The sequence below is a fragment of the Lontra canadensis genome, unplaced genomic scaffold (genome assembly GCF_010015895.1).
Source record: "Lontra canadensis isolate GAN:19392208 unplaced genomic scaffold, GSC_riverotter_1.0 scaffold10, whole genome shotgun sequence".
Classification (NCBI taxonomy): domain Eukaryota; kingdom Metazoa; phylum Chordata; class Mammalia; order Carnivora; family Mustelidae; genus Lontra; species Lontra canadensis.
In genome coordinates this window covers 6764642-6792400 of record NW_022631004.1, presented here as the reverse complement: position 1 = coordinate 6792400, position 27759 = coordinate 6764642, and the positions used below count along the sequence as shown (strand labels likewise).

Here is a 27759-nt window from a genome sequence, read left to right as displayed (position 1 = left end):
GTTTGTACATTTTTTTAAAAACAGAAAGTGGTGACTATCAATTCACTTTGATATTTAAATTCCATTGGATATATTTAAAATTTTATACATTATGTAAAAATAACCTTTGCAACTGTATAAACTTGTGGTGAAAACTTTCAGATGCTACATTACACATATGTGAGAAGGTACATGGTTTTATTTTATTTTATTTTAAGATTTTATTTATTTATTTGACAGAGATCATAAGTAGGCAGAGCAGCAGGCAGAGAGAGAGGGGGAAGCAGGTTTCCTGCTGAACACAGAGCCCAATGCGGGGCTCCATACCAGGACCCTGCGATCATGACCTGAGCCAAAGGCTGAGGCTTTAACCCACTGAGCCACCCAGTTGCCCCAAGGTACATGGTTTTAAACAGTATTTTAGGGGATAAAGGAGTGAATGGTCCAGTGACCAGTAATGTAGAGTAGGGAAGAAAACTATGGCCTGGGCCTGGTTTTGTGTATAAAGTTTTACTGGAACATAGCAATACTCATTTGTTTATATATTGTCTATGGCTGCTTTTGTGCTATAACAGAGTTAAGGAGTTGTGTCTGAGACCTTATGGTCTACAAAGCCTAAAATACTTACTATCTGGCCCTTTACCCAAAAAGTTTACCCATGCCTGATCGTCGTGAAGGGTGACAGTTTGCTGAATCATTTAATTAGACTTGACTATAGGATATTCGTTGTAAAGTTTTAGTAAATGATGATTTATAATAAAATAAAAACATAAATAACGTTTTAAAGGACCTACGAAATGGACTTTATTTTCCTGACTTTTAAAACTTTAACCAAGTGAACACTTTATTTTTTAATATATAGCAAATCATATGTACTCAAAGCAAAAGATGATTTAGGAATCAGAGTAGTATTTATCCTTGCGGTGGATAATTCCTTCTTAGATTTCTGCTTATATGTTGGGGACTGATAAATGAATCAGTTTTGAGCTCTTAGTGAGTTATTTTAATTCATTTGCAAATGGTAGTCACTTAGCTTTCTACTGGAACAAGGTTTTTTAAAGACGAAAAAGGTGACCCACACATAGGGAACACCCTGGATTTTAAAATAAGTCAGCTCACTCATCTGCTTTATTTAAAAACTTAAAAATTTTTAACAAACTTATGTGCCAGGGAAATTTAACAAAATCACAAGCTAAACATCCAAATCAGTAGCATACCCCTACAACTAGGCAATTACGTTTTTTTATTCTAAAAGTTACTGAATAGCATCTTTAAAAACAAGAAATGTTAATATGTTCATATCAGTAACATTCTCAGTGAAGCCACATCCGAAATCCTCCACCCATGAGATGAAAAATGTTAAACTAGAGACTTCAACTAACTGACTCAAAAAGCACAGGAGCAATTAAGTATTCGAAGTCATCTGCCACGGATGCTCATTTCATCCCAAAGGCCCTTCCTGGTCTCCTCCCTTTTCCTTTTTTCCCCCTTGAACAAATTTAACCTCCAATGGCAATTTATTGGGCTGTAGGACCATAGGAAAATGAATACAAATATCTTAACACTGCCATTGGCTGGGCAATATATTTCAACTTCGAAACTGCTCTGCAATTGCACATTAATCCCCTCAGACTGAACAGAGGGTCCAGGAAGAAAGGATTGATCTCCTTTAATGATGAAACCCTGGCACCACAGTTTTATTTTTCACAACATAGTGCTGCTAAGAACCCCACTGTTATTATGAAAATTTCCCTAGCAAAGGAGCTCCATCACATTACCGGTACACCAATTCATCATAACGTGCCTCGCTCCTGCTCATCAACAAGTCTGAGTGATGAAAAGATCCAATATTATCCTGACAGTACTTCATGCGCATTCTCAATCACACATTATTACAGCATCCATATTAATTTTCAGTGACACGCGTCCTAGGCCTGTTCAAATTAGGCAAACCAACGAGGGGGAGTTGATGAAATACCAGCATAGCCACAGCTCATTGCATTCCAATTTGCATGCAAATGGTTTATCAGGAAAATTCCATTCCCAGCAACCAGCAAGTGAAAAACAACTGTAATCTACACTTCAGGGCCACCATACAGAGCTTAATGAATCGCAAAGAGAGAAAGAAGTGACAGACCTATGAGAGGATCGATTTCCACTGGCAGCTGGTATGGCTGGTCTTGTACTGCACCTTGATGAGCTGGAATTCACAAAAGATTAAAAAAAAAAAGCATTACTTTTCATATACTAAATTATATAAAAATGCTTAAGTCAAGTCTTACATAGAATTGCTTCCAACCTCCAAATCTCTCAATCACTTTTGTGAAATTTAAAGAAAAAAAAATCCAGGTGCTTTTATGGCTAGCTTATGAAACATTTATTTTAGATTAGTGCTGTTCTGAACATGTGCCATCAGCAGTGGCTCCAGTCCTGGGCCATAAGCTATAGCAGATGCTTGACTGGCAACCTCTGATGCTGCAACAAAACAAAATTAAGTGGTAAAGCGCGCTGAAAACAAAATGTGACAACCATCTGCTGACTGTAGCAAATACTGTTTTTTTGTTACTTCTTAAAAAGGCAGTTTTGAATGCTGCAGCACAAAGGATCCACAAAAACGTCAATTTATGATGGAGAAAGGGAAAGCTCCAAGTCAGGGAACATTTAATGTTTCATCCATCACTTAAAACCAATCAATTGAAAGTTTGAATAAAAATAAAGAAAGCTATCCGCAGATAAATGTTTTAGTTAAGTGCATTTGGCTGAAATATTTTCCTCAAGATTGGATTGAGGTTTTTAAGAAAAGTTTTATTAATATTTAATATTTCCATGGTTTCAATTTAAAAATACTCTGAGAAGCAAATGAAAAACAAAAATCAATCCATACTAAGAACAGTTCGTTCAATTCTCAAAATGGTTCTAAAGATTCTTGCATACTTATTTTGTTATTGAAAAGAGATTCAGAGGGATGTTCCCCTGTGAAAGGTAGAAGGACTTAGGGTAAAGAGGAAGAGAGTCAGGGAGCAGGAGCCGCTGCCCGCTGTTTACGCAGACTTAGGCAAGCATAAACCCAAAAATTAAGGGTTTGGAGCAGAAGATCTTTTCAGCTTTGTGATTCTGACAGTTAAACTCTGGCCCTTTCCCAAATTGTTTTCCCTGAATGACTCAGCCATTCACTCTGGTCAGTATCTCCCTTTTATAGACTCATCAGCATTTAAACTACTGCTTAGTTGGTATCAGAACTCTGCTTAATACCGTCATATTTTAGGAAATCTTTCGGACTGTCCTTGAGGAGCTGAAAAGAAAAATGGGGTACATTCCAATGACTTCATTAGATTATTTTTAAAATTTATTATGTCATCATTTCCCCTATTAGCAAATACCAACTTTTCAAGGTGTTTTCAAAGATCATTAATACTGATAAAAAACCTGTGTAAGTACAATGTTAGCACTAAAAATTATAGTTGAGTATGTATAAGAAATTAAAGTAGCTGAAGAAAAGGATGCTATATAACTCAGTCTGTTTTACCAAAGGTATGTTCTACTGATCACTGGCTCTGCCAGCAAAGAACTCACAGGACACATACGGGGAATGTTTAGGGAGAATGCACCATAGCCTCTAAATCACACAACAGTGCCCTTTACTTCCAGTAATACCAGTGTTGATCAACATTAACACCTTGATAATTTTTCTCTACTTCTCTTAGAATCTGGGATCACAGAGACATGAAAGACACAGTGTCAGTGAAATTTAGGAGGGTAACTTTCTTTGGCCATGCCTCAAATTCCAGTGCTGCTGACTACTATAATGCTGACTGCCTGTATGACCTTGGGCAAGTTAGGTAGACTCTGTGTTTCAGTTTCTTGATCAGTAAAATGGGTTAGACTGAACAATATGGAATTAATAATACCTGACATTTTGGCTATAAAGAGGCGATTTCAAATGGTTCAACCTAAATATATAACCTACATCCTAAGACTGTTGAGGAAATTCAGTAAGTTAATACATGAAAAGTGATTAAAACAGTATCTAGAACCTAGAAAATGCTCTATAACATTAGCTGCTATTCTCTTATTTTGTTCACAGGCCCTGTAAAGTCCTGTGAAGGAGAAGGAAAAATAAAGCTTTTTTTTGCTTTTTTTAAAAAACAGGACTCAGACACTGTTGAAAGAAATGACAGGAGCTAGCTGTCTAATGAACAAACTACGGAAATCATAGTTTCTTAGAGAAGGACCAGAATCTAAATTTTAAAAAAAAGTAGCATAACACGAATTTGATATTCACTGTAGAAAGACTGTTAGGGATTTCTGACATTTTTGTTCTTGACATTTGTTTTAAATCAAGGCATATTAAAGCAAGGGAAAGATAGAACAAGATAGGATGAAAGATCAGATTTATATAAACATACTTGAAATGAGACACAGATTTAATAAAATGGATGCTTAATATTTTAGGTGTAGGTATAATCTCAGAATTGGAGATCACACTGTAGAAGGATAACTACCTGTGTATTCCCATATGTATTTATCTGGTGAGGAGTTGCTGTGTCATACTGCAGAGCCAGAGTGTGGGAACAAAACACAAGGTATAAGTTGTGTCTAAATGGGTGTCTCTCAATTGTAGGGGCCCCCAAATGGGGGACGACTATCCACAGAGTGGAAGCCAAAGGCATGGGAGGTGAAAGAATTCACCTGAGGCAGAACAAAGGAGAAGTTTATTGAATATGCTGGAGGGCAGTGGTGGGCAGGAGAGCAGAGGAGAGACTGTCTGCAAGGAGGTAGTGGGTGGGGGCTGCTTTTAAAGGGAGAAGGTGAGGGGATACTGCAACGTAGGGAATCTTCCTCTCTTTGGGAACTGTGCCTCATTGTAAGTAGCCCATTGGTTAATTAGGGCCTTTGGGTGTTTTGAGGTGGGGAGCCCTCTGGGTCTCTCTAGATTCTTTCACTCAAGCCTGCTTGCCTAAAATTGGACTCGACATTCCCCCCTGACAGATCAGCAACGATGAATCTTAGACATTTGTGGAGAGGTTTCATCCTCAGTAGCACCAACACAAAGAAGGCTCACTGGGGAGAAAAACAGGCAAAGAACTGGGAAAACATGCAGTCCTCCAAGCTTTCCTCTCACAGAATGGTGAGCTTGGGCTGCAGACTGCTGGTGTACCGTGAGTGGTAGTCCAGCAGAGGGATGCTGTCCCTGAGGCACTTTACATATCTATGGAAAAATTGGAAGCAGGGAAAAGAACACCCTACAACTGTACTAAGAGAAGCAAGTTTTCCAGTCAGGGAAATGGGCTTGCTGGCGATGGGCGTGCCAGGAGCTCGTCATCTGTACTCTCAGAGGATTGGCTGGAGGCCTGGCGAGTAGCCCTTGGGTGGTGTCTGCTCCGTTCCTGCTGAGCTTGCCCTTGGTGAGGCTAAAGGAAAGACAGTGGCAGAGAGTAGCCAGGGCTTTCCACCAGTTGAAAAGGTTTGTTTCTCCTTACACATGGTGTCACTCTGTTTGAACTGGCATCAGAGTGGCCACAAACAGCCTCCATGATAGGCATCCTTTGTGTTGGCCCTGATGCTGCCACATACTGGGGCTTCTGCACAGCTCCGAGAGTAAGTGCACACCGACAAGGTAAGTTCTCTGGTGTATTTGATAGACTACACCAGCAGCATGCTCTTCCTCTAACATGTGGTCCTAGAGAATCCAAAAACCACATCTGTTAAATGATAATCTTTAGTCCCAAAATATGTCATCTGTATGCACATTTACCACTGTAAGATAAGTTCACTAGAAGATAAAGGAATAAAAGGACCTAAAAATAAAGATAAGATATACCTGCCTCGATTTCTACCTTCTCTATTTTTTCTGAAATCTATTATCTAATCAAATACAGGCATTCATTTCCTTTCTAATAGCCAGGAAAATGGCCTTATTTAATAAATTCTGATACCAACCACAGATTCTTCATGATGGGTAACCTTACTGAACAGTCAGTGCACCAAGTTTCTGCTTGAATGTCAATTCAGTTCTGTTCCGTTCGAAGAGCTTAGGCCCTGTTCAAGAACTTGTATTTTTTGCAACCAGTTCAGGTATTATAATGAGCAGTACTTTATGCACACTTTACAGATTTAGTGACAAGTTATCAGACTATCAAAATCTATCTTTTAAAATTTCCTACCTAAAACAATGGCTTGGAAAAAAGCCTATAATCCTCAGGACTTTAAAAGATTTTCCTTCTTAAAAACAGAATTTCCAACTAGTGGCCAAAAAGAACAGTGCTAGATCCAGATCCCAACATTCCTGTTCTAATGAGAGGCAATAAATCATAGCAGGGTGATCATAAAATTAGAGTCAGAAGACTTGGGTTCAAACCTGGCTCTGCCACTGACTGGCCATATGTGATACTAAACAAGGCAAGCTCCCCGGGGCTCAGTATCTTCACTGGTAAAACGTGGGGCTGGAGTAGATGAACTCTCTGGTCTCCTCAAACTTTGGTTTATGATTCTAATGGTTATTTCAGTATCGTGCCATTGGTTACCTGAACAGTTAATGGAAAAATAGAATGTACTTATGGGTATGTAGTATTTTGGCTGTGTAATTTACGTGTTCTTTTTTCTATTATCCATGACAAATACTATGACGTCATCCACAAAAAGGCACTTAAGTAGACAATCAAAAGTGATGAGTACATGATAAGTGGAAAAAAGGAGACCATAAGATAAATAAATATATATTATTTAAGGACACAATAAGGAATATAATTATATTAAGATAGAGAAATAATATTTATCTAAAAGGAATAAAGACAAACCACCAGATGCCAAAGAACAGTTTATGTTTTAACATTTGTATTCTATGCCTCAGAGGGGACTTCTTTAAGCCTTTCAAGCTATTAGAGATTTTGATTCAGACTAATGCTTGAAATCAAAAAGCTTCAATGCTGAGACATAACATACTAAAGTGGATATTACAGTATCTTTCTACAGTGTTCAGCAGGTACTATGCGTCAGGATGATAGCTTTTTACTTACCAGGAAGGTTGTGCCACTTGTTCACGGCAAAGAGCCTGTTAGCAGTGACTGTGATCACAGCAGGAGTAGCCAAGCCAGGCTGGGTGTTAGCTGCCACATGAGTGACAGGGGAGTTGGAGGGAAACTTTAGGACCATGATAACATCCTGCTGGGCTTGGTCTGTGAACATCAATGGACTCTGCAGGAGGAGATACTGTTGAGTGGGCATGACAAGACCCAAATATACAAGAAGGAAAAGACAAAGGAAGACAAGAAAGAGAGAGGGTGCAGGAAAAGAAGAGGAAAGACTATGTTAACACAAGTTGCAAATGGGAGTGTGGTGAGCAGAAAGGTTTCTAGAAACAGCAATTAGGATTGGCTTGTTTTTCATGTATGTCTTTAGTTGAATGTTTTGGTGACTGAAGTAGGATAACATTAACAGAAACATTTTAAAATTCCATAGATTAGCTCCCTCCCCCACCCCACTCCCATGAAGGACTAAAGAAATGATGTGATTTAGATTCTAAGTAGGCAAAGTACTGGAGATTGCATTAAATCATTCCAATTGCTAATATATGTCAAGTACAAAAAAAAAAAAAAGAGAGAGAGAATGAGGATAGGCAATAGGTACAAAAGCAAGACAGGGTAACTTCCAAAAATCATCGAAAGTTGTGCTGAGTTAGCATGAAGATTTTGACAATTAAATAAAGAGATAATAAAGAGATAAACAAACATACTTATAAACAATAGTTATACAGCATGTATGTATTATTACAGTCGAGAAATAACTTGCAGACGTAATATACAAACTTAATTATAAAGGTGTTTCAAAGCAACACATAATTAAATGTACTTGTAAAAACAATATATTTATATAGTGTACCAAGTCATAAACACTGCCCTATTATAATGCAAATGCTGCTCATTTCTGCTATAGTGAAGGATAAAGAGAAATACCTAGATGCCCCTCCTCTCTCGGTAAAAAAAAAAACAAAAAAACAAAAAACAAAAAACCTAAAAGTAAAGCCTAAGACTAGATTTCTCCTTTCAAAAGCAGCAAGTAATTGAAAATGTTAAACAAAAAACACTGTCTGTTCTAATAACTAGCAACAAAATAAATCTCGAAGACTACTAAGGATTTAGAACATTCCTACAACTCATATGTCATAATCCAAGACATATATAACACCACTGTGATTTACCGGCTTTATTTATATGTTGCGGTAGTATGCTATCACACAGTAATTGCACTGTGCATTTCCAGCAATCCTCTTCTACCATGTCTATTTTCTAATAGCTGATTAGTATCATTCACAATTGAAACACTTTGATGAAGTGCTTCTGGCTGCTTTCCTACTGCCATATTTCAAAACACCAGGTATATGTAAATGTGTAGGCACATATATTTAACACGTATTTATTCAGAACTGCTAATAAAAAATTAAATACATTTGCATTTTTATTATCAGTCCTTTTAAAAAAGTTATTAAGAGTACTTAGAAAAACATATTGCACTAAGAATTCCTATTTGTACTCTTTGCATAAAGGTGTAAATAAAGGCAACTAATAAGCTACCCAGACACCCTTCTGAGCAAGTGGCTAAAAGCCAATCAATATTATGAGTTAATCCTCCCTGGATGCTCATTCAATTAAAGGTGTCAGTAATGCCTCATCTGATGTGGCCTCAATTAAATCCAACTATCTGATGGTGTGAAAACACAGGGGGATACAGCAACAGCAGCAAAACCAGACAAATAGGCAGCCTTCGTGTGCCTGCTAATTACTACACCTGGTGTATATTATGGCTCATGCACTTAACGCAGCACGAGGTGGCTTTAATTTCTGCTATGTGTGTGTGTGTGTGTGTGTGTGTGTGTGTGTGTGTGTGTGTTTGTGTGTGGTGGGGTGGGGTGCACTGATGGTTGATGTGGCGGGGGTGGGTGGGTAGAGGACTCATCTGAATGGTAGTAAAAACAATAAGCATTTGGACCTTTGATTTTTAAAACCTCTATATCAATTAGTAATTTTTGTTATACAAAGAACCTTTTATACAGTTTTTAAGGAACTCTGTGGAACTGGGCAAAAATGAGAAACAATGAGCAATAACAAACACAATAGCCTATAAGCTAGTTTTGAAGAAGTCCTGGGAAAAGGAAATGAACATCGTTTCAGAGTACCAAGCCTTATTTTTCAATTATGTAGTTTAAAAAAATAATATTTACTAAAGTCAATTTATAAACTCGAAGAAAGAATATAACATACATCATAAAGTGTCACTGAAAGGAAGTTGATACTTATTTTTTAGTTTAACAGCCTTATTGTAAATACGATTAGACTAAAATTAAATAATTCCGATGTTTATGTCCTTAAAAAAAACACAGAAAAATCTCTAATGTGTAGGAAGAATGTCTTGTTTACATAGTGACTCTAGTAGGCCAACTCTTAGTCACATGGCAAGGACAAGCCACTTCCACAGAAAGCCGAAGACATCATATCCAGAACTGTCTACTGCATTTTTATAACAAGGTGTCCCTCCAGCCTGTTTCTACATACTCCGTCTTGACTAGTGCTCCCAATGCAGGCAAGCAGTGGGAAATTCTTGGGATTTCCATCATATCCTTGGCTGAGAAGTATGGAATAGGGAACACTAGATGTAAGAGAAAGCACATTGCAGCATACTGGGCTAGTCTATGGTGATAGCAACAGCTATAGATAAGCTGGACAATGGGTAAAGCAGGGGTAAGAGATACAAACCTTCCTCTAGTCCTGGGTGCCCAGGGAGCCACATCTGAGGTAGAAGGGGGAAACCGCAAGCCAAATTTCACCCCGTTGTCCCAGATTAAATGTACACTTGTTGACAACTCTGGTTTCTCTCCAACATACCTTTCTTTCCCACCCACGTATGTGTAACATGAAAACACAATTTGCACAAGTCTATAAGGGAGTTCAGGAATTCAATTCAGAGGATAAAGATAATGGGAAAGACCGTATCCCATCCTCATATGAGTATGTGTCTTCCTATCCTAGGAAACTGAACTGCCTCAATGGATTCTTTCGCCATGGAGAGAGGCTTGGCAGGAGGAGCTCCCTCCTTGCTCCAAGTCTGACCAGGTAAAAGTCAGTGGAGCAGTGGAGGTGAGTGTCCATGTGCCGCCATCATAATAGCCTGAGTCTCACTGACAAACTATTAGCAAAACTATTTCCAAACCACAAGCATAAATCATTCTTATTATTTTGATGGCATTATCTTACACTGTTCTTGTTAAATGTTTGCTTTTTATGTAATCTTCTGCTTACTAAAGTTACCCTTTATGTTCACTTAAATCTGATTTCACCTGTTTGAAAATGCTTAGGGGAAAACATAATGTAAATAATTTTAAAAATGCTTGTAGTTTACTGCGATGGCCAACTCATATAATTAGAGCAAGAAGGGAAAAAGATTTGGAAGGAGAAAGAAGATGACAAAGAGGGTGAAAGGGAAAAAGACACAAAGATGACGGCAAGATGGAAAGGGAAAGAAGAAAAGAAACAGAGAGCCAGGGGTGAAAGGGCCACATCTCTATATCTTGTTCTCTTCACTCCTGTCTCCTTGCCATATTGGTCAAAATTCTACAGTCTCCAACTCCTGATTCTGGGGTAGCCTCTTGACTTGCTTTGACCAATAAAATGTGGTGTAAGTGATTTATGTGAGTTCAAGAGCAAGTTTCAAGAAGTCCTACAGAAGTGCTCTCTTGGAACACTGTTCCTACTGTGAAAGCAGCCTGAGCTAACTTCCTTGATGATGAAAAACCACATGGAAGAAGGTCTGGCCACCTCAGCCCACCCCAGAGTAGTGCCTCAGGGAGCCAAAGTGAGAAGAACAGAAGAAAGGCCCATCTAACCCTCAAAATCATGAGCAATCAAAATCACTATAGTAAGCTTAGGGTGGTAAGATATACCAAACCATCTTTTCTTCTTGCTGTGGTCCTTTATCCTCAGTAACAATATCCTACACATTAGGATTAGCTTTACAACTCCCAAACTGAAAAACATGTTGGGACGTAAAGAACAAACACAAGCAAAACTAATCTAAAAATGCATAGGATCAAATTAGAAAACTCATCCATCCTGTGTCCAGAGCCATTATCCTGTGGCAAGGATGTGTGACAGTTATAAACCCTTTAACTCTGCAACACAGAACATGAACTGATGAGATCCTAGAGCACTGGAGCAATGTTTACCTTTCCAAAGAACTCCAGGACAGCATGCAGTAATATTTTCCATTGTTAGCAGGTTGACATGCATCACATAAAAAGAACAGACTCAGATGTGGTAGAGAATCTCAAGTATAACAAAACACGGTCATGAATGCTGAGCATGGCCTCAGAGAGGCAAGAAATGAGAAGAGTGTAAGCAGCACTTACCACTTGCATAGCAGAACCTCTGGGAGGATGGGGCTCTATGAGCAGTTGAGAAGGCGTCTGTCCAAAACTTCGAATTTGAGCTTCAACAGCCTGAAAAAGGCATGGGCAAGTTTGAGGGTTAAGAGGTGCTAATTACAGGCAGTAGAAACACAACTGTCACCTGAAAATGTCATTCCATACTTCTGGCTTATTTCATGTTGAAAATCAACTTTGTTTTCACAGTGGGTCTAAGCACCTGGCAAGGGCACTGAGGGTGAGGTCATCCTTTAGTACTGTGTAAGCTGTTCCTATAAAACCCTACAAAACCTTCTCATCTTGCTCTGTGATATGAAACAGAAACCAGCTATTATAGTCAGAAATTGTCCTTTTTGGCTTCGTCTGTTTTCTTGCATTTTTTTTCCCTCTGCTTGCATCATCTCTGATGACTAAAGCTAATCTTTTACAGGTATAGAGAAAAACCTATTGCTGCTTTGATTCTAGGCCCCATTTCACCCTGGGAAGTAGAAAGGAGGAAAAAAGAAACATAGCACCTGTGAAAATGGCTTGATGCTATTATTTCTGCCATAGGAAGAGCATTATTATTGACAGTCTCTTTGAACCTAGGTGGCGAAACAACAAAGTAAAAGCCATATGTTGCATCCAAGCATGAGACAGTTAAGCCAGGGACTCAGTAAACATAAGAAACATGTGCATGCCCTTTTTGAAAGCTGTGTGCATGCACCCTTTGCAAGGCACTCTCTTACCATGGGTCTTCCTGTGTACCTAGCACAGATGCTCACTTCCCAATCCCCCAAGAACTCCCTCATCATGGGAAATTACTAAATGCCAGATGCTATCACTGTCTGTAATTATTTTATTTGTTTACTTGTTTATGCCTTTCTCTTTCACTAAAATACAAAATTTATGTGAGCAAGAACCTGATCTATCTAAATTGGGTGAACGAATAAATAATACAGTATGTGAGGAGAAAGAAGGAAGCAAAGCTATAGAAAGACTATTTCAGCCCCCACAACAGTCAGGATTCTAACTTCCAGGTTAGAATGAATGAGGGAAACCTCTCAAATTCATAAAAGAATATATGTTCATCATGTTATTTTTTTAATCCCTAAGAAAACAGATCCTTAATTTTTATCTGCTCTGCAGAACTGTAGGCAATTAATGTATCATAAACAAGGAAATATAATCATTTTCTAGTATTAATTTCTTTTTTTTTATTTGTTGAAGACATCACTAGTAGTCCTTTAGAATAAACCTTGTAAGAAACAATGACAGCAATTCATTCATTTATGCATTCAATAATCGTCAACTATGCACATATAGCCGTATTAGGTCTTAATGTTTCTGCCCTTGACTGTATTCTCAATATTGGAAGCAGGACAAAGGTACTCAGAAAGTTAAACAGCAGTTTGATGTAGTCAGGCCAATAAGTTTAAGGAATGCTCTATGACTTGCTTAGGCAGAAAAAAATTGGAAAGCCCATCTGTGAAAGCTGAGTGGTATGATGGCAGCAGCATGGGTTTTGAAGTCAAACAGACCAGGTTCAAATCCTGAATGCGTACCACTTACAAGCTCTATTATGATCTAGGTAAGTTACTTAATGACCAACTCTAAGTTTCAATTTTCTCTCCTGTAAAACTCCAGATAATAGTAGCATCCAGCTCATCATGCTTTATTAAGAATTAAATGATAATCATGTAAAAAACATAGCAAAGTGCTTAGTAGGTTAGACATTCAATATACAGTCAACATACACTCATTAAGGGCTGATAATAACAACAAATATTTGTTTAGTACTTACTATTTACTAAGAACTTCTTCAAGTGCTTTATTATCTTATATCAACTAATCTTTAAACTATATGATGTGAGTCCAGGCCCCGGGGTGGCTCAGTCAGGTAAGCATTGGACTCTTGATTTTGGCTTTGGTTGTGATCTCAGGGTTGTGAGATTTAGCCCTGTGTGGGGCTCTGAGCTCAGTGGGGAGTCTGCTTCTCTTGCTCTTCCTCTGCCCCTCCACCTGACATGGGCATATATACACTCTCTCTCAAAGAAATAAATAAATCTTTACAAAAGATAAACTATATGATGTGAGCCCTTTATTATATCCGTCTGTATCTATAATGAAAATAATGCACAAAGAACTTAAATATCTTGCCCAAGGTCACACAGTAATTAAATAGCAGCTCAAAATTTGCACCTAATAAAGCAAGATTCTAGAGCTCACGCTCTGAAGCTATCCTTTCTTCTTATCTGTTAGGTACTATACCAAAGTCCGGGGATAAGACTGAGCAAAAAAAAAAAAAAAAAAAAAAAAAGGCATGAGGGGCGCCTGGGTGGCTCAGTGGGTTAAAGCCTCTGCCTTCGGCTCAGGTCATGGTCCCAGGGTCCTGGGATCGAGCCCCGCATCAGGCTCTCTGCTCGGCAGAAGCCTGCTTCCTCCTCTCTCTCTGCCTGCCTCTCTGCCTACTTGTGATCTCTGTCTGTCCAAAAAAAAAAAAAAAAAAATCTAAAAAAAAAAAAAAAGCATGAATCTACAATTGAATGAATGAATGAATAAGGTATCTCTATCATCGTCATTGTCGTCGTCGTCACCACCACCACCACCAAGTATGTTCAGGAACAATTAGAGTAGCATAGCTAGGTAACTTTGGTTTTATATAGCAGGAGATAAGGTTAGTCCTAGACTTTAGAACAAGAAAAGGAGCCAAGAGGAAGCAAAGAATACAGGCTAGGATCATTTCAGAACTTCTAAAATTTTTTTTTTTTGATGGGGTTAAATCAATTTATGATCAACATCAGGATAATCTTGAAGAAGAAAAAATATCACACAGTGGCAGAACTTGAAGCCTAGAGGTAGTCAGAAAGAAGGTGGGAGCACTGCTATTGTAGAATATATGAATTGACGGACTGAGTTTATGAATATGAGTCTTAAAGCACCCTCTACTGCTGCTTTTGGTGGTCCCTGCCCAACAGCCCCCACGCCTTTTCCCCTATTTAAATGAAGGAGAGGGGGAGGGAAGAGAAAACTTGCACACATGGCCTACAGTATTATCATTGCTATTTTTCTGCTGTGTGATTTTGAGCAATAGCTTAACCTCTATTCGTCATCTACCAAATAGATACTAATAATGCCTAGTTCACAGAATTATCTGGAAAACTAAATAATACCTACAAAGTACTTACTATAGTACTTAACACGTACAAAGCACTAAATAAAATGCTGCATTATTATTAGGTTTGGCACTAAGCATGATCCCCATCTAACACAGCTAAAATAGGGAAGGAAAGGAAGAAATGTTTCAGGAGTAAATAATGATAATGATGAACATATTATTTAAGAAACTGAAATCTCGCTCTAGATTTCAAAATATACTGCAGAGCTAAGCACCCAGAGACAAAAATATCTCTTTGGAGGTTCACAGACCAGTCCAAAACAAAAGGGACTATATACCCTAATCCCTACAGAAGCTGTGGTATTTGGAAGAAAGGGATAAATATTTATGGACTAAGGAAAAATCAGCAGGTCTTGGAGAACAATGACTTTGAGGAATGAAGACAAGACAGACCAATTCTTTTTTCTTTTGAACTTGCATATTTTAGAGAGTAGTAAAGCAATGAATGGAAATGTAAGTTTCTGTTGGAGAACTAGTGTGCCATAAGGAAGTATATTTTATGTGACATGTGGAATCTGAAGTGATAGTGATAGCCATCTACCCATGTTGAGATTTCCAATGAGCAAAAGAAAGCCCAAGATTGGCTCTGACATCAAAGATCAGTATTGATTTAGGTGTAATTTAGAAAAGAGAAATGTTGTCAATGGTTTTAGATCCTTCTCTTTCCCTGTCTATATGTGTGTATTTTTAAGCAACAGAAATAACTTCCTTTTTTCAAATGAAATATCATATAAACCCCTAATATATAAAAACATAGGTATAGGGCCATCTACTTTAAAAGTGGACAAAGCCATCCTTACTAAACTTCCTTAGAAGCTCCTGAGACAATTGTGAGAAATCCTAGAGCTCTGGCACAGTGTCTGAAACTCACGGGTTAAGCTCCAGGAAGAAAATACATGAGACACATGCAAAACAGGACCTAGGGCTGAACCTTGGGAAATACTCATATTTAAGGTATCATTTAAGGAACTAATGAAGAAAGCAGAGGAGGAAGGAGTTAGGAGTCAGGGAGCAGGATAGAGTGATATGGAAGCTGTAAGGTTAGAGTTCCAAACACAGAATGGTAAGTAACATTAACTACTAGAGAAAAACTAAGGATAATGACAATTATTGCACATAAACCTTATGTAAATGGTCTTAATACTACATATCCTACTTCACATTTTACATGTTTTGAAATGAAAAGGATATGATGGCAGGACAACTTTCAAAAATGCCAATGTTCTCTCTTTGTCTTCTTGAAGATTTATTCATTTATTTGAGATAGAGAGAATGAGAGAGTGAGAGAGAGAGAGAGCATGAGCTGGTGAAGTGGGGAGGAAGAGGGAGAGAAGTAGACTCCCCGCTAAGGGTAGAGCCCGATCTGGGGCTCAATTCCAGGCACCCAAGATCATGACCTGAGCCAAAACCAAGAGTCTGACACTCAACTGACTGAGGCACCCACATGCCGCTCTTTTTTTTTTTTTTCTTTTATTTTAGAGAGAAAGAGAACATGAGCAGGGGGGAGGGGTAGAGCGAGAGGGCGAGAGAGAGAGAATCTTAAGCAGGTTCCATGCCCAGTGCAGAACCCCATGTGGGGCTCAATCTCACAACCCTGAGATCATGACCTGAACAGAAATCAAGAGTTCGATGCTGAACTGAGTCACCCCACCATGTTTGCTTTTTAACACTTTTTATTAAAAAGTCTTAAAATTTTAGAATTTGCACATGAGTGAACTCTTTCAGGAAAAGGCTTTCTCAAGTCATGTAATATGATGGTCTGATTATTCTCTCTCAATGACAGAATGAAAGTTGTATTATTCCACACAGGTTAAATAATAATTTTCAAGTCTCCCCAACATCTAAAAAGACTACAGAATTCTTAGGCACAAATACTTTAATTCTTGACTAACCTTTGAGTTGTTGGTGATAAAAACACAATAGAAAGGGCTTTTTCAAGTGTGAAAATTATGGAGTAAGATTGTCAGGTAATGATTATAATCTCGAATCTTGTAGTCACACTTTACATCATCAACTGACAGTTCTAGATTCTTTTCATTGTTTCTAAAACTCACCTACCATTTTTCAGTCACCCTAATCTTGGAAGCAGTCTACACTGTTGATCACAGCCTAGTTTCTTCACATTCTCTCTGTGGCTTTCATGGCTTTGCCCCAGCTTAGTTTTCTAACCTTATTCTCTGTTGTTTGCAGACTTCTACTCTTTCTCATCCATAAATCAACTTGTCACTCCAAGTTCTTTTCTAGCACTCTGAATTTCTCCATCTACACTTTCTGCCCTGGAATTTTTTTCTGCTGTCATGACTTCAAATTTTTCTTCTATGGGAAAGATTTTCAAATCTAAAACCAGAGGATTACTGATTTTTATGAAGTGTCCATTTACACTGTTGCCTAATGGCCATCTATGTATACTGTGTGCATGGTACGTCTCAGCACACTTAAAATGAACATATCTAAAATCTGGGAAAACTAATTTTATTCTAGCATTCTTTAGTTAAGGATTAGACTCCTATTTTGATCTTTCTTTTTGCTCAAATTCTTACTGATATTTTAAAATTTTACCTCTTCCTTTCATATATAATAAGTCCTAGACCCAATCACTTTTTTTTTCAGATATCTTATTTTCCACTTTATTTAAACTCTGCCTGCCCCGTAACCCCCATCATCTAATCACTTCTTTTATAGTTTCTCATATCCTTCACCCCTTTCTGAATCCAGCTCCCTATAAGTTTCAGGTATTGAGGATTGCGTTAGTCTCTTTGGTTTAATTTCTTCTTTAATTTAATTTCTTCCTTCAGTGTATCCTGCAGAATTGAGTTTTCCCAAAGTCTCCTTTACACAATGTTCCTTTGATCGAATGATTTCAATTAATCTCCAGTAATTAAAAGGTAAAGGACTAATGTCAGGCAATAAATATCTTCCCACATCTCTAACTTTTATTCCCTCATCCAGTGTTCATTTTCAGTCAGGCTACTTTTCTTACGCAAATATAATCAGCTCTTTCTGCCTTACATTTTCTCTCATGTGACTGCTCCTTCTAGAATGGTCACACTTATCTTCAATTTCCTGAGTCCTACCCCTCTCTAGAAAACCCTGCTTGAGTTCCACCTTTTTGGTGTACTATTTCCTAAATCTTATAGTCGGTTCATATTGCTGATTACACACTTGATTTAGCTTCCTTGTGTTTTGTAACTTTTAATAATTACTAGTCTACCTCTGCAACTGTACTACTACAAAGTGTGAGAACATAATTGAGTAGTGTGCAGCATGTAGAACAGTCCCTTGCACATGGTACTCTTACAACAAAAAAGTGTATTGACTGCCTATTATACATAGCAAGCTCACCCAGACCCTCATGCACATCTTGGTTTGTACTGGGGACAAAACCAATCTTGAGACAATAGCACAGTTCTTGACAAGGGCAAAATGTGGACAAGGGGAAGAATGGCAAGTGTAAGTGAAGGCTGATAACTGCTATTCCTGAGACCAGTCTTTCAGGGAGGGTCTGCAAGATGTCAGTGAAGACAATAATTCTCATTTCTTTACCCCAACATAGCTGATGGATATGACAATGCTTCCATAACTCACTATATGGTGATTCTTAAGAGCCAAGTGAGAAACTGGGGGAATATGCGTGACTTGAAAAAGCCTCTTAAAGTAATTTTACTTATCACTCTTTCTTCACTTTTCCCTTCAGCCTTATGTATAAAGCAATTGAAATTTAGAGGTACAACTGAGGTTTGAAATCACAGGAAACACAGGTATAAGATTCAGGAAAGTGGACTGGTAAAAAGGTAGTTAATAAACTCTACCAAATGCCTAACCTGTTTTTAAGAACTTTCCTTCATCTAGATAGTTTTGGTTCCAGATGATAAAAATTGATTATGTTAAATTTTTATTTTGGAATAGGATAGTGAATCCCCATGTACCCATTATTCAATTTTAATAATTATTAACATATTTGGCTTTAGGTTATCTTACAGGGGGCTCAGAAAGTGCTAGAAAGATTCAATGGAAAACAAGAGACTTCCTGGTCTCATCCAGACTGTTGCTATCCCTCCTGTTGCTTTTAGAGCAATGTGCACAGACCTCTACTACTTACTTTTTACTTATTTATAATTTCTGCCTTATCAGTTAGGCTGTAAGTCTCCTTGAGACCAGAGACTGCAAATATTTCTGTGCTTCTGGGGCTTGATATACCACAGGTGCTCAATAAATACTTACTGAAAGAATGTATGACCACCCAAACCAACATAATTCATCAGGGATGCAGCTCAGATATACTCCTAACACTATTACAAAGCAGCCTGCACTGAATAAAACATTCTATTAAACATTTCTACTAAGAAGCTTACTTTATTACTTAACATTCTTATTCATCAATTCCCAATTATTTCTGTAAATAGCCTGTTACTACTTTCTATAATAAAACCTGAGTTCAGCAGGCAGCATTCCAGATGTTGAAATACATAGTAATAAAAAAGACTATGCAAATACTTTGAGACATTCTAGTAAAACCACATATTTATATTTTATAAACAGCATCTCAAATATTACCTAGAGAATTTATTAATGGATTTCAAATGGAAATATTATGAAAATATTTTCAACAAGCTGCATATTCCATTGTTTTCTGTGCCAACTATTGCATACTTGTATGATTTTATAGCTATATCTAGAGAAAGAGACAGTATGTATAGAGAATATAGATTCACACACTAGAGAAAATGAAAGGAGGAAAGAAATATAGAAAAGAAATAAAAGTAAATAAAAGTAGACTTGGCTTAGTGACAACGTGGTATTTGGCTTCAACTTAACAATGACTATTTTAGTCTCTCAGAACTAGTCTTTTTAATCTAACAGAGGAAACAAGTTAAATCAACACAACACTTAGTAACCCAACAATAAAGTTGTAAAGTTTTATTTTAAGATGGTTTTGGAAGAGAAATAACTTAAACATATGGATGTAGTTAAGGTAAACACATATGTATGCTGTTTCTTTTAAGCACACAACTCTGATATTGCATTTTATCTCCTATATATTTATATCTAAAAGCACTATAAAACCAGGTTAGAGAATTGAAAAAAAAGTAATTTATTAAGAAAACACATTCCATTTAGTAATATATTAAGATTTTCTGTGATTACCATAATGAAGTTCTAAAAAGCTATCTTAAGATTCTAGAGTAATTCTTTACCAAGAAAGGTTTAAAAATCCAAATAAGACTTTATATATTTCAGGTTTACTTTTTAGTATTTAAAAAAGAGTCATAAGAATAATCAGTGATTTCTACTATGTTATATATAATATCATTACTCGTGCCAATTTTCCTCTTGCCATTCACACATTTGAACTTAAGTTGAGGATGATTTGCTAGATATTTGACAGGTTTCCACTTCAATGTTTATTGACTCTCTGGTTGAACAGCCTCAGTCCTCTTTGGAGCCACAGTTAAAAATCTAGCTTTGGTATCAGCAAATTTAAAAAAGTTATACTAATCAAATGACTACTTAATAATATGTTGAATTTTGTACTTAATTCCTAAGGGACAAAAATCCTGAGAGTATGAACTACTAAGGCCAAAAGAGAAAACGTAAATGCACTTGATAAAAAAATACATGAAGATTCCAAAAGAGAAAATTATATATAATACATATGGTTTTGTTTGGATAACATCTCTAGCTTATTTTTTAAAAAGGTAAAGCATCATTTATAAAATATTGAGAAATAAGACTCTCTTTTAATCTAAGAAAGGAAATAGAGTTACTTTTGAGTGGACAGAACAAAAATTTTAAATGCACAACAATTTTAAAAATAGCATAATCTGGGGACCCTGGTAGCTCAGTTGGTTAAGCGTCTGCCTTCAGGTCAGGTTATGATCCCAGGTGGGATGGAGCCCCACATCAGGTTCCCTGATCAGTGGCGAGTCTGCTTCTCCCTCTCTGTCTGCCCCTCCCCCTGTTTGTGCACATGCTTGCTCTCTCTCAAAATAAATGAATAAAATCTTAAAAAAAAAAAATTGGCACGATGTGGGGGTGCCTGCATGGCTCAGTTTGGTAAACGTCTGACTCTTGATATCAGCTCAGGTCATGATCTCAGGGTGTTGAGATCAAGCCTCATGTTGGGCTCTGTGCTAGGTTTGGAACCTGCTTAAAATTCTCTATCTTCCTCTCCCTCTGCCGCACACCAACTCCCGCCCTGCTGGTGTACTCGTGTGTGCTCTCTCTCAAAAAAACAAACAAACAGGGGTGCCTGGGTGGCTCAGTGGGTTAAAGTCCCTGCCTTCAGCTTAGGTCATGATCCCAGCGTCTTGGGATCGAGCCCCGCATCAGGCTCTCAGCTCAGCAGGGAGCCTGCTTCCTCCTCTCTCTCTGCCTATTTGTGGTCTCTGTCAAATAAATAAATAAAATCTTTAAAACAAACAAACAAACAAACAAACAAACAAACATATATAGAGAGATATCTACTTCTTTCTATATATATCTTTTAAAAAATAGCATAATGAACCTAACTCAAATTATTTAAAAGGAATCTTTTAAGACCAAGGTTTTGATTCTACTTCTACAAATTTTCTTAAGGAAAAGAATAAGATGAGTGTGAATTGATCTAGATACAAAGACAGTTATTTCAACACTTGCTAGCAGTAAAACTTAGGGGACAAAACTACTTAAACTCTGCTAATGGAATACTATGCAGCCATTAAAATGAATGAGTTGGTCTGAATGTATCGGACATGGAAAGTAGTCTATAATATATTGATGGAAAAAAATTCCCAATTACTAAAGAATTTAATATATGACCACATTTAAGTAAAAAAGAAATAAATAAAAATATAAACACACATATACTTACATGTATTATTTGAGTATATATATATATTTGAATATACATGTATACAATCTGGAGGGTATGTACCAAACTATTATCAGCTGTTATCTGATGAAAGATTGGCAGAATAAAAATTAATACTTTAATACTATCTTCAATCATATACTGTTTAGCATCTCATGCTGTTTAACATCTTAAAACATGCATTACTTTAAAAATAAAGAAAAATAAAAAGGTTTCCATTTTATAAAAACTTTAAAAAATATGAAAATCTAAAGAAAAATCTGCTAATATTTAATATAGCTTTATGATGTTTAATTTCTCCATCAACATAGTAGCCAGAAGAATTTTTTAATCATTTAGGAACAATTCCAGCTGATAAACTGGTCGAAAACTGTGAAATACAGAGACCTTGCTACAAAGTTAATTTTGTTATTTGAGCTTATTTCCTAACTTAGATCTACCTGATTTCAAGGGACCATTTGTTTTAGCAATATTTTGTCATCATTTAGTATTAATCAACTATTTAGAAAAATATATAAATTTTGTAAGTAAACTATATGTTTTTCATAATGCATTGGTTATCTGGAGACATACATATGATGATGGTATGGAGTATATAAGGAATAAAGAGAAAGAGTAGCTTGCTAAATAAAGTGAAATTTAGGGGCACCTGGGTGCTCAGTGGGTTAAGCCTCTGCCTTCAGCTCAGGTCATGATCTCAGGGTCCTGGGATCAAGCCCAACATTGGGCTCTCTGCTCAGCAGGGAGCCTCCTTTCCTCCCCCCCCCGCCCCTGCCTGCTGCTCTGCCTACTGATCTCTCTGTCAAATAAATAAATAAAATCTTTAATAAATAAATAAATAAAATGAAATTTATTAAAAAATAAGAATGCAGTAATAAGAAATCAGCAGAGAGGGAACATTAAGGAAGGAGATGAGTTATTTTTATTTATATATTATTATTCAATAATATTATGGAAGTTAGTAAGGTAAAACGTAAGGTAATTTTAAATTGTAAAAATATGCATGGATTTCCCATTAGTGCATTTAACTGAACCCATACATTCCAAACACACATTAAATTGAGGCCTGACCCAGTCTCACTACAATCTCCACTTCTTATAGCTGTCCATCCACTGCAGCATAATCCCAGCTGCCAATCTGAAAGAAACCAGCTAGTCAGAGCAGACACAACCAACAGAAACAAACGTCACTCAATAATGTTCAGTGGCACTGTGTTCATGGATAATTTCAAACAGTATCTCTGTCTAGAACATTGATGTGCTCATTCAAAACACCTCCATCTCTAGCTACTGGAAATGAGTAGATAAAGCAGCCTGCCTAGAAAAATAAGTGAAATGTTGCTTCAAAGAGGTTGCCAATACTGAGAGGCAAACTGAAAATGTAGGGACATTTCTTAAAGAAAAATCAGAAGTTAATTTACTGTATTCAGAACATTAAATTATTCCTCAAAACCAGACACATATGTTTAAACTATGTCCTGGAAAGAAGTTGTCATTTAGTCATTCACTTGGTAAAAATCATGTGGTCTATTTTCTCAAGAATAGTTGTGAACATCCACTGTGTAAAAATAATGAAATGAGGTATAGTGAGCAATCAGAGGACATGATCCTTGACCTTGAGGAACTTAGAGATGACAGACAATATGTACACAAATACAAACACACTCTCCAATTACACAGTACTGGCAAGGACAGTAAGACAAAAAAGTTACTGTTAGAACAGAGTGTAGTAATACTTAGCATTTTAAAAATTTACATTTGACTTAAGAATTTCCCAAATACTAATAGAATTTCTGTTGCTTTTTTGCACCAATAATGAAAACTAAAAACAGTGATTATATTCTAAGTAAACTTTCTCATCTTCAATAGCAATGTTTTTCTAATGATGCTATTCTGAAGACTTAGAAATCTATCATACTTGCAAATAATCTTACATAGATTTTTCAAATCTATGCAGTTTTTTTCATCTTACCCCTTCTAGAAGCTTACATTTAGTTTAAAATTTAGAGAACAAAATTCAGTCACTTGCTTTGAGACTACTTTTCACATTCTCCATTTAGAACTAAGATGGTATCTAAAGTAAACGGGTTCATGACAGAAGTCATCAACATGACAGAGTGGCTCTGGATTCCTTGGGTAATTGACAGGGCAAAAAAATCATAAAAATATTAATACCCTGTGCCTGCTTTATATCTTTGCATGAACAATTTAGCTACACCTATTTAACTAAGCAGACTGCAATATGCAATAATAAATAGCAAAATACAAAGATTAGCTTTACTGACAACTTTGATGTTCATTTAATTGACTAAGGGAAACTTTGATTATTGTGGTTTTGATATACAAGAAAGACTGGCATAATTTCAAGGTATTTTTTATGAAGGTTTTCAATTAAAACTTGACTAATCCTTACTGTTTATTTGGCTTTTCGTTGTACAGTTCCTGCCCTGCACTGTGTCAAAAATGCCATCTGTGTAACACACTTCTGGCCAGAGATACTTCAGAATTATTTTTGTAACACTCTGAATTGTGACTGCGTGAAATCTTAACTTACTGTATTCAATACTTCTAACTTACTCTTTGCTACAACCAGAGTAATCATGTCTTATTGTCCTACTCTTAAATCTCACAGCAGTCACAACAGATTCCTGCCCCACCTGCTTAAAACAGACTTACAGACCACTCCTTTAACTATTTAACAAATGTTAACAATGCTATAAATACCAATTGTGTTTATTCTTCCTGAAAGATTCACTGCAGCCAGTGTTCTGCAGTAGTGTTAGAGCTGAAACAAGCTGTTGACTCCCACCACGAAAGTGATTGAATTCTAAGCCAAAAATGCTTTCCTTGGATAAGATATCTGATTTGCTACCGCTGTCATGAAACTGGGGTCATGTAAACTTACACACTGCTGCTGCTGCTTTTGGAAAACAGACCTTCTCAGAGTGATTATGTGTTGCTAAAACAGCATTTGGAAGGATAAATTTGGAAGAGCGAAAAGCAACCACTGACACTAAACACAACTTAGGGAAATTTTTCAGATTTTACTTTCACATTATAAGACCCATTGTATATAATTCTTTAAATTGAGCAATATCATGGCTCCCCTCCTCCTCTTCCCTGCCCATCTATGAACATAGAACCAAGTTTCATTTTTAAAAGGAAATTAAGAACTAATTTCTGAACTTACATAAATATAAAATAACAGTGTATTTACTTGAAAAGGAGAAAATGACCCTTCCAGAGGAAAGGAGCAAGGTGACAGAGCACAGATAATATTATTCGTATTAATGTTCCCGAACAACATCTACCTACCTAAGCAAAGTATTTTTCTGCTTATCAACCTTTCCACCTCTTCTTTCAACCTCTCACACATCTCAGGATATGCCCTGAACTCCTTACACAAAGATGGCTCAGACCCTGTGCTGTGTCTGTATTTCCCTTTTGTCAGAACCTATTATCAAATCCTGTGCACAAAGAGCTGAATGTTTGGAAGGAATTGCTTAAAAAAAAAAAAAAAAGATGTGTAATAAAATTATCTCTAATAGTGGAGTTTCAAGCATCAGTAAAAGGTGAAAGATTCTCTGGCAGAGGCTTTTTTCTGTATATAACAAACCACATCATATAGGAAGTGTTATAGTTCACGTTAGCATGTGACTGGTATTCAGTAATAACATACAAATTTGGGGATAAGGGCTTTCCATTTTTTTACTTTATAGTTTTGAATTATTTAAATTTTTATAGTTATTATGCATTGCTTTGCTGAATAAGTTTTTAAAGCCCTTTATATAACTATTTAATTGTAGACAAACACACACACACAACTAAGTAGTGAACCCAGAGATCTAGAATTCATGAATACTGAGCCAAAGTCTTCTTGATTTTAGAAAATGATGACAGGAACTACAATTAACAGTGATATATCTAAGATATTTTCCCTAAAAGTAGAAGTGGTCTTTTTGGTCCTCCTCAAATATGACAGGAAAAGTGAAAAAATAAACTCAAATTGCTAAAATGTATGAAAAAAATCATAGTTCAATGAATTAAGTAACAAAGTAAAAGACTGGAGGTACTCTGATTTCTGAGTGAAAAAAAGTTAAGAAATTATAAATCATCTTTATCAAAGTTACATGAAGATCATTATACAGTCACTATCTTTGGCAACACTGAACATGGCCAAAAAACCAGAAAGTAATCACAAAACACCTTCAAATATCCAAAAGCAAAGTCAGTATCCTTCTCTTCATGTTAATAAGCTTCATTTGTTCAGATTTTCAAGAGGAGACTTTTTCCTCCTCAGAAGAGAAAAAGAGTTATAGGCTAGTTGGCTTTTCCTCTTTGACTTTAAAGAAAAATAATTTTCAGAATTAGAAAGTAACAAATGAAAGAATTCCATGATCTCACTAACCAAAGATAATGACCATCTTTGGTTAGATTGCCATATAAACATCTTGAGGTCTGTAATTCCAGACTTGTCCTTAATGCCTACATACACATACAAAAGTTGTATTTTATATATTTATAACATGTTTTTCCCTGTAATATGGCAAAATATACTTCCATACCAATATTCTGGTGATGTATAGCATTCCACTGTATAGAAATACCATTATTTATTCAATCAGTTCTATATTGGTAGAAATTTATGTGCATTTTTTTCTTTTGCTATTATGAACAACAACTTTACAATTTAACATATTTTTCTGCATACTTTTTCAATTACTGTTTTGGCTAAAGTTCTATGTAAATAATGCATGAATATTTTAAAAACTGATACAGATTGCTATAAAGATTAAACTGATTTTCATCCTCATCAAATATATCACAATGGCTTTTTTCTTTTTCTTTTAATTGTCGGAAACTATTCAGAGATTTTAATGTGAAAACAGGCCCCTTTCCCAGTAGGAGATTCACAAAGAAAAAGCTGGAGATTCACAATATCTGTTTTCTAACTAATGTTAGGATTTTCATTGTATTTAATCTTAAATAATTTAACAGGCAAATATGATGCATTTTAAATTGGATTTCATTGATTACTAGTGAGGATGAACTACTTTTCATTTGTGGTATATATTTCATCTTTTGTGAATTATCTGTTCCTAAATTTTGTTATTTATTTAATTTTTTGGGTGTATAGAAACTCCAGTTTTCATGAAACCAAATACATCAATTTCCTTAATAATTTTTTGGTTTTGATATCAGACTTCTAAAATTAGCCTTCTCTATTTCAAGATTATAAAACTACTCACCTACATTATCTTCTATGTTCTGCAGTTTCATCTTTTGTATTCGTAACATCTTTACTCCAAATAAATAACTGTAATTATTTGCAATTTCCTTCACTTTAAGTTAGGAAACAGGGATCTAAGTAAATTCATATTCTAAACAATTAGCTAGCTGTCCCAACATCACATACCGAACAAGACAGCCTTTTCCCCAGTGACTTAAAATACCACATTTATCATATATGCTCATATATAATATGTCCATTTCTGGAAGCTCTATTCTATTCCACTGAACTTTAGTTCCCTCACTAGAACATGTTGTCTTGATTACTGTAGTTTATGTTTATGTATCTGGTAAAGTAATCAAACCCTATTTACTTTTCCTTTAATTTAGTCCTATCAATCTGGTTTCTCAGGCTATAGCATCTACGGAATAGTGAATTAGAGAGCAGGAGGAGGAATGCCCAAAAGACAGATATACATGACATAATACAAGAAGCAAGATAGCTCCAGGGCAGAAATAAAAAAAAATATAAAAAGAGATCACAAAAATTGAAAAAGAATAGCAGTATGGAATTGCTTAGTTTAAGGTCAAATATAGCATAGAATAACTAACATTAATAATTTAAAAATCACACTCACCAATTATGCTCCTCACTTATCATTACTGTCTTACTGAAGACAGTACTAAAAACTCTACTAAAAACTGAAGAATACCTATTATTTTTCAAATATATATATAAAAGATTTATGAAACATGACTACGTCCAATGTGAGTCAAGTCTCTACAGATTTCAAATAATCTGTATCATTTATTCCATATTCTTTAGCTGTAAATTATATTTAGTAACAAAAAGATAACTAGATTGCATGTATGAAGGCAAGCCCTCACTGAAGTGATGACCTTTAAATTGAGGAATAAATAACAAGGAGCCAGCATGTGAAAATCTGGAATAATTAGAGAAAATGATCACCATAAAAAGGTGCTAAGTCACTGACAACGTCACATGATCAGGAACAGAAAGAAGGTCGGTATGGCAGACACATGAATGAGGAAGAGAACAGCACAGCACGGCCTGAGATCAGAGAGGCAGGCAAGGGCCAGATCATGTGGATCGAATTCTATGATTAATAT

General features: G+C 36.3%; 1 protein-coding gene across 3 annotated transcripts in view; it reads right to left on the bottom strand.

Annotated features, from left to right (window-relative positions):
- The window catches only part of LRBA (LPS responsive beige-like anchor protein), a 729797-nt gene that overhangs the window by 40259 nt on the left and 661779 nt on the right, over positions 1–27759 (bottom strand). For 2 of the 3 annotated variants that reach the window (XM_032855538.1, XM_032855539.1), the window contains exons 49-51: positions 11378–11467; positions 6996–7188; positions 2117–2179 (exon numbers count right to left, since the gene is read on the bottom strand). In XM_032855538.1, coding sequence (XP_032711429.1) covers positions 2117–2179; positions 6996–7188; positions 11378–11467 — 346 coding nt within the window. The remainder of the gene's footprint in view (positions 1–2116; positions 2180–6995; positions 7189–11377; positions 11468–27759) is intronic. The other variant, XM_032855540.1, reaches the window with a different exon arrangement.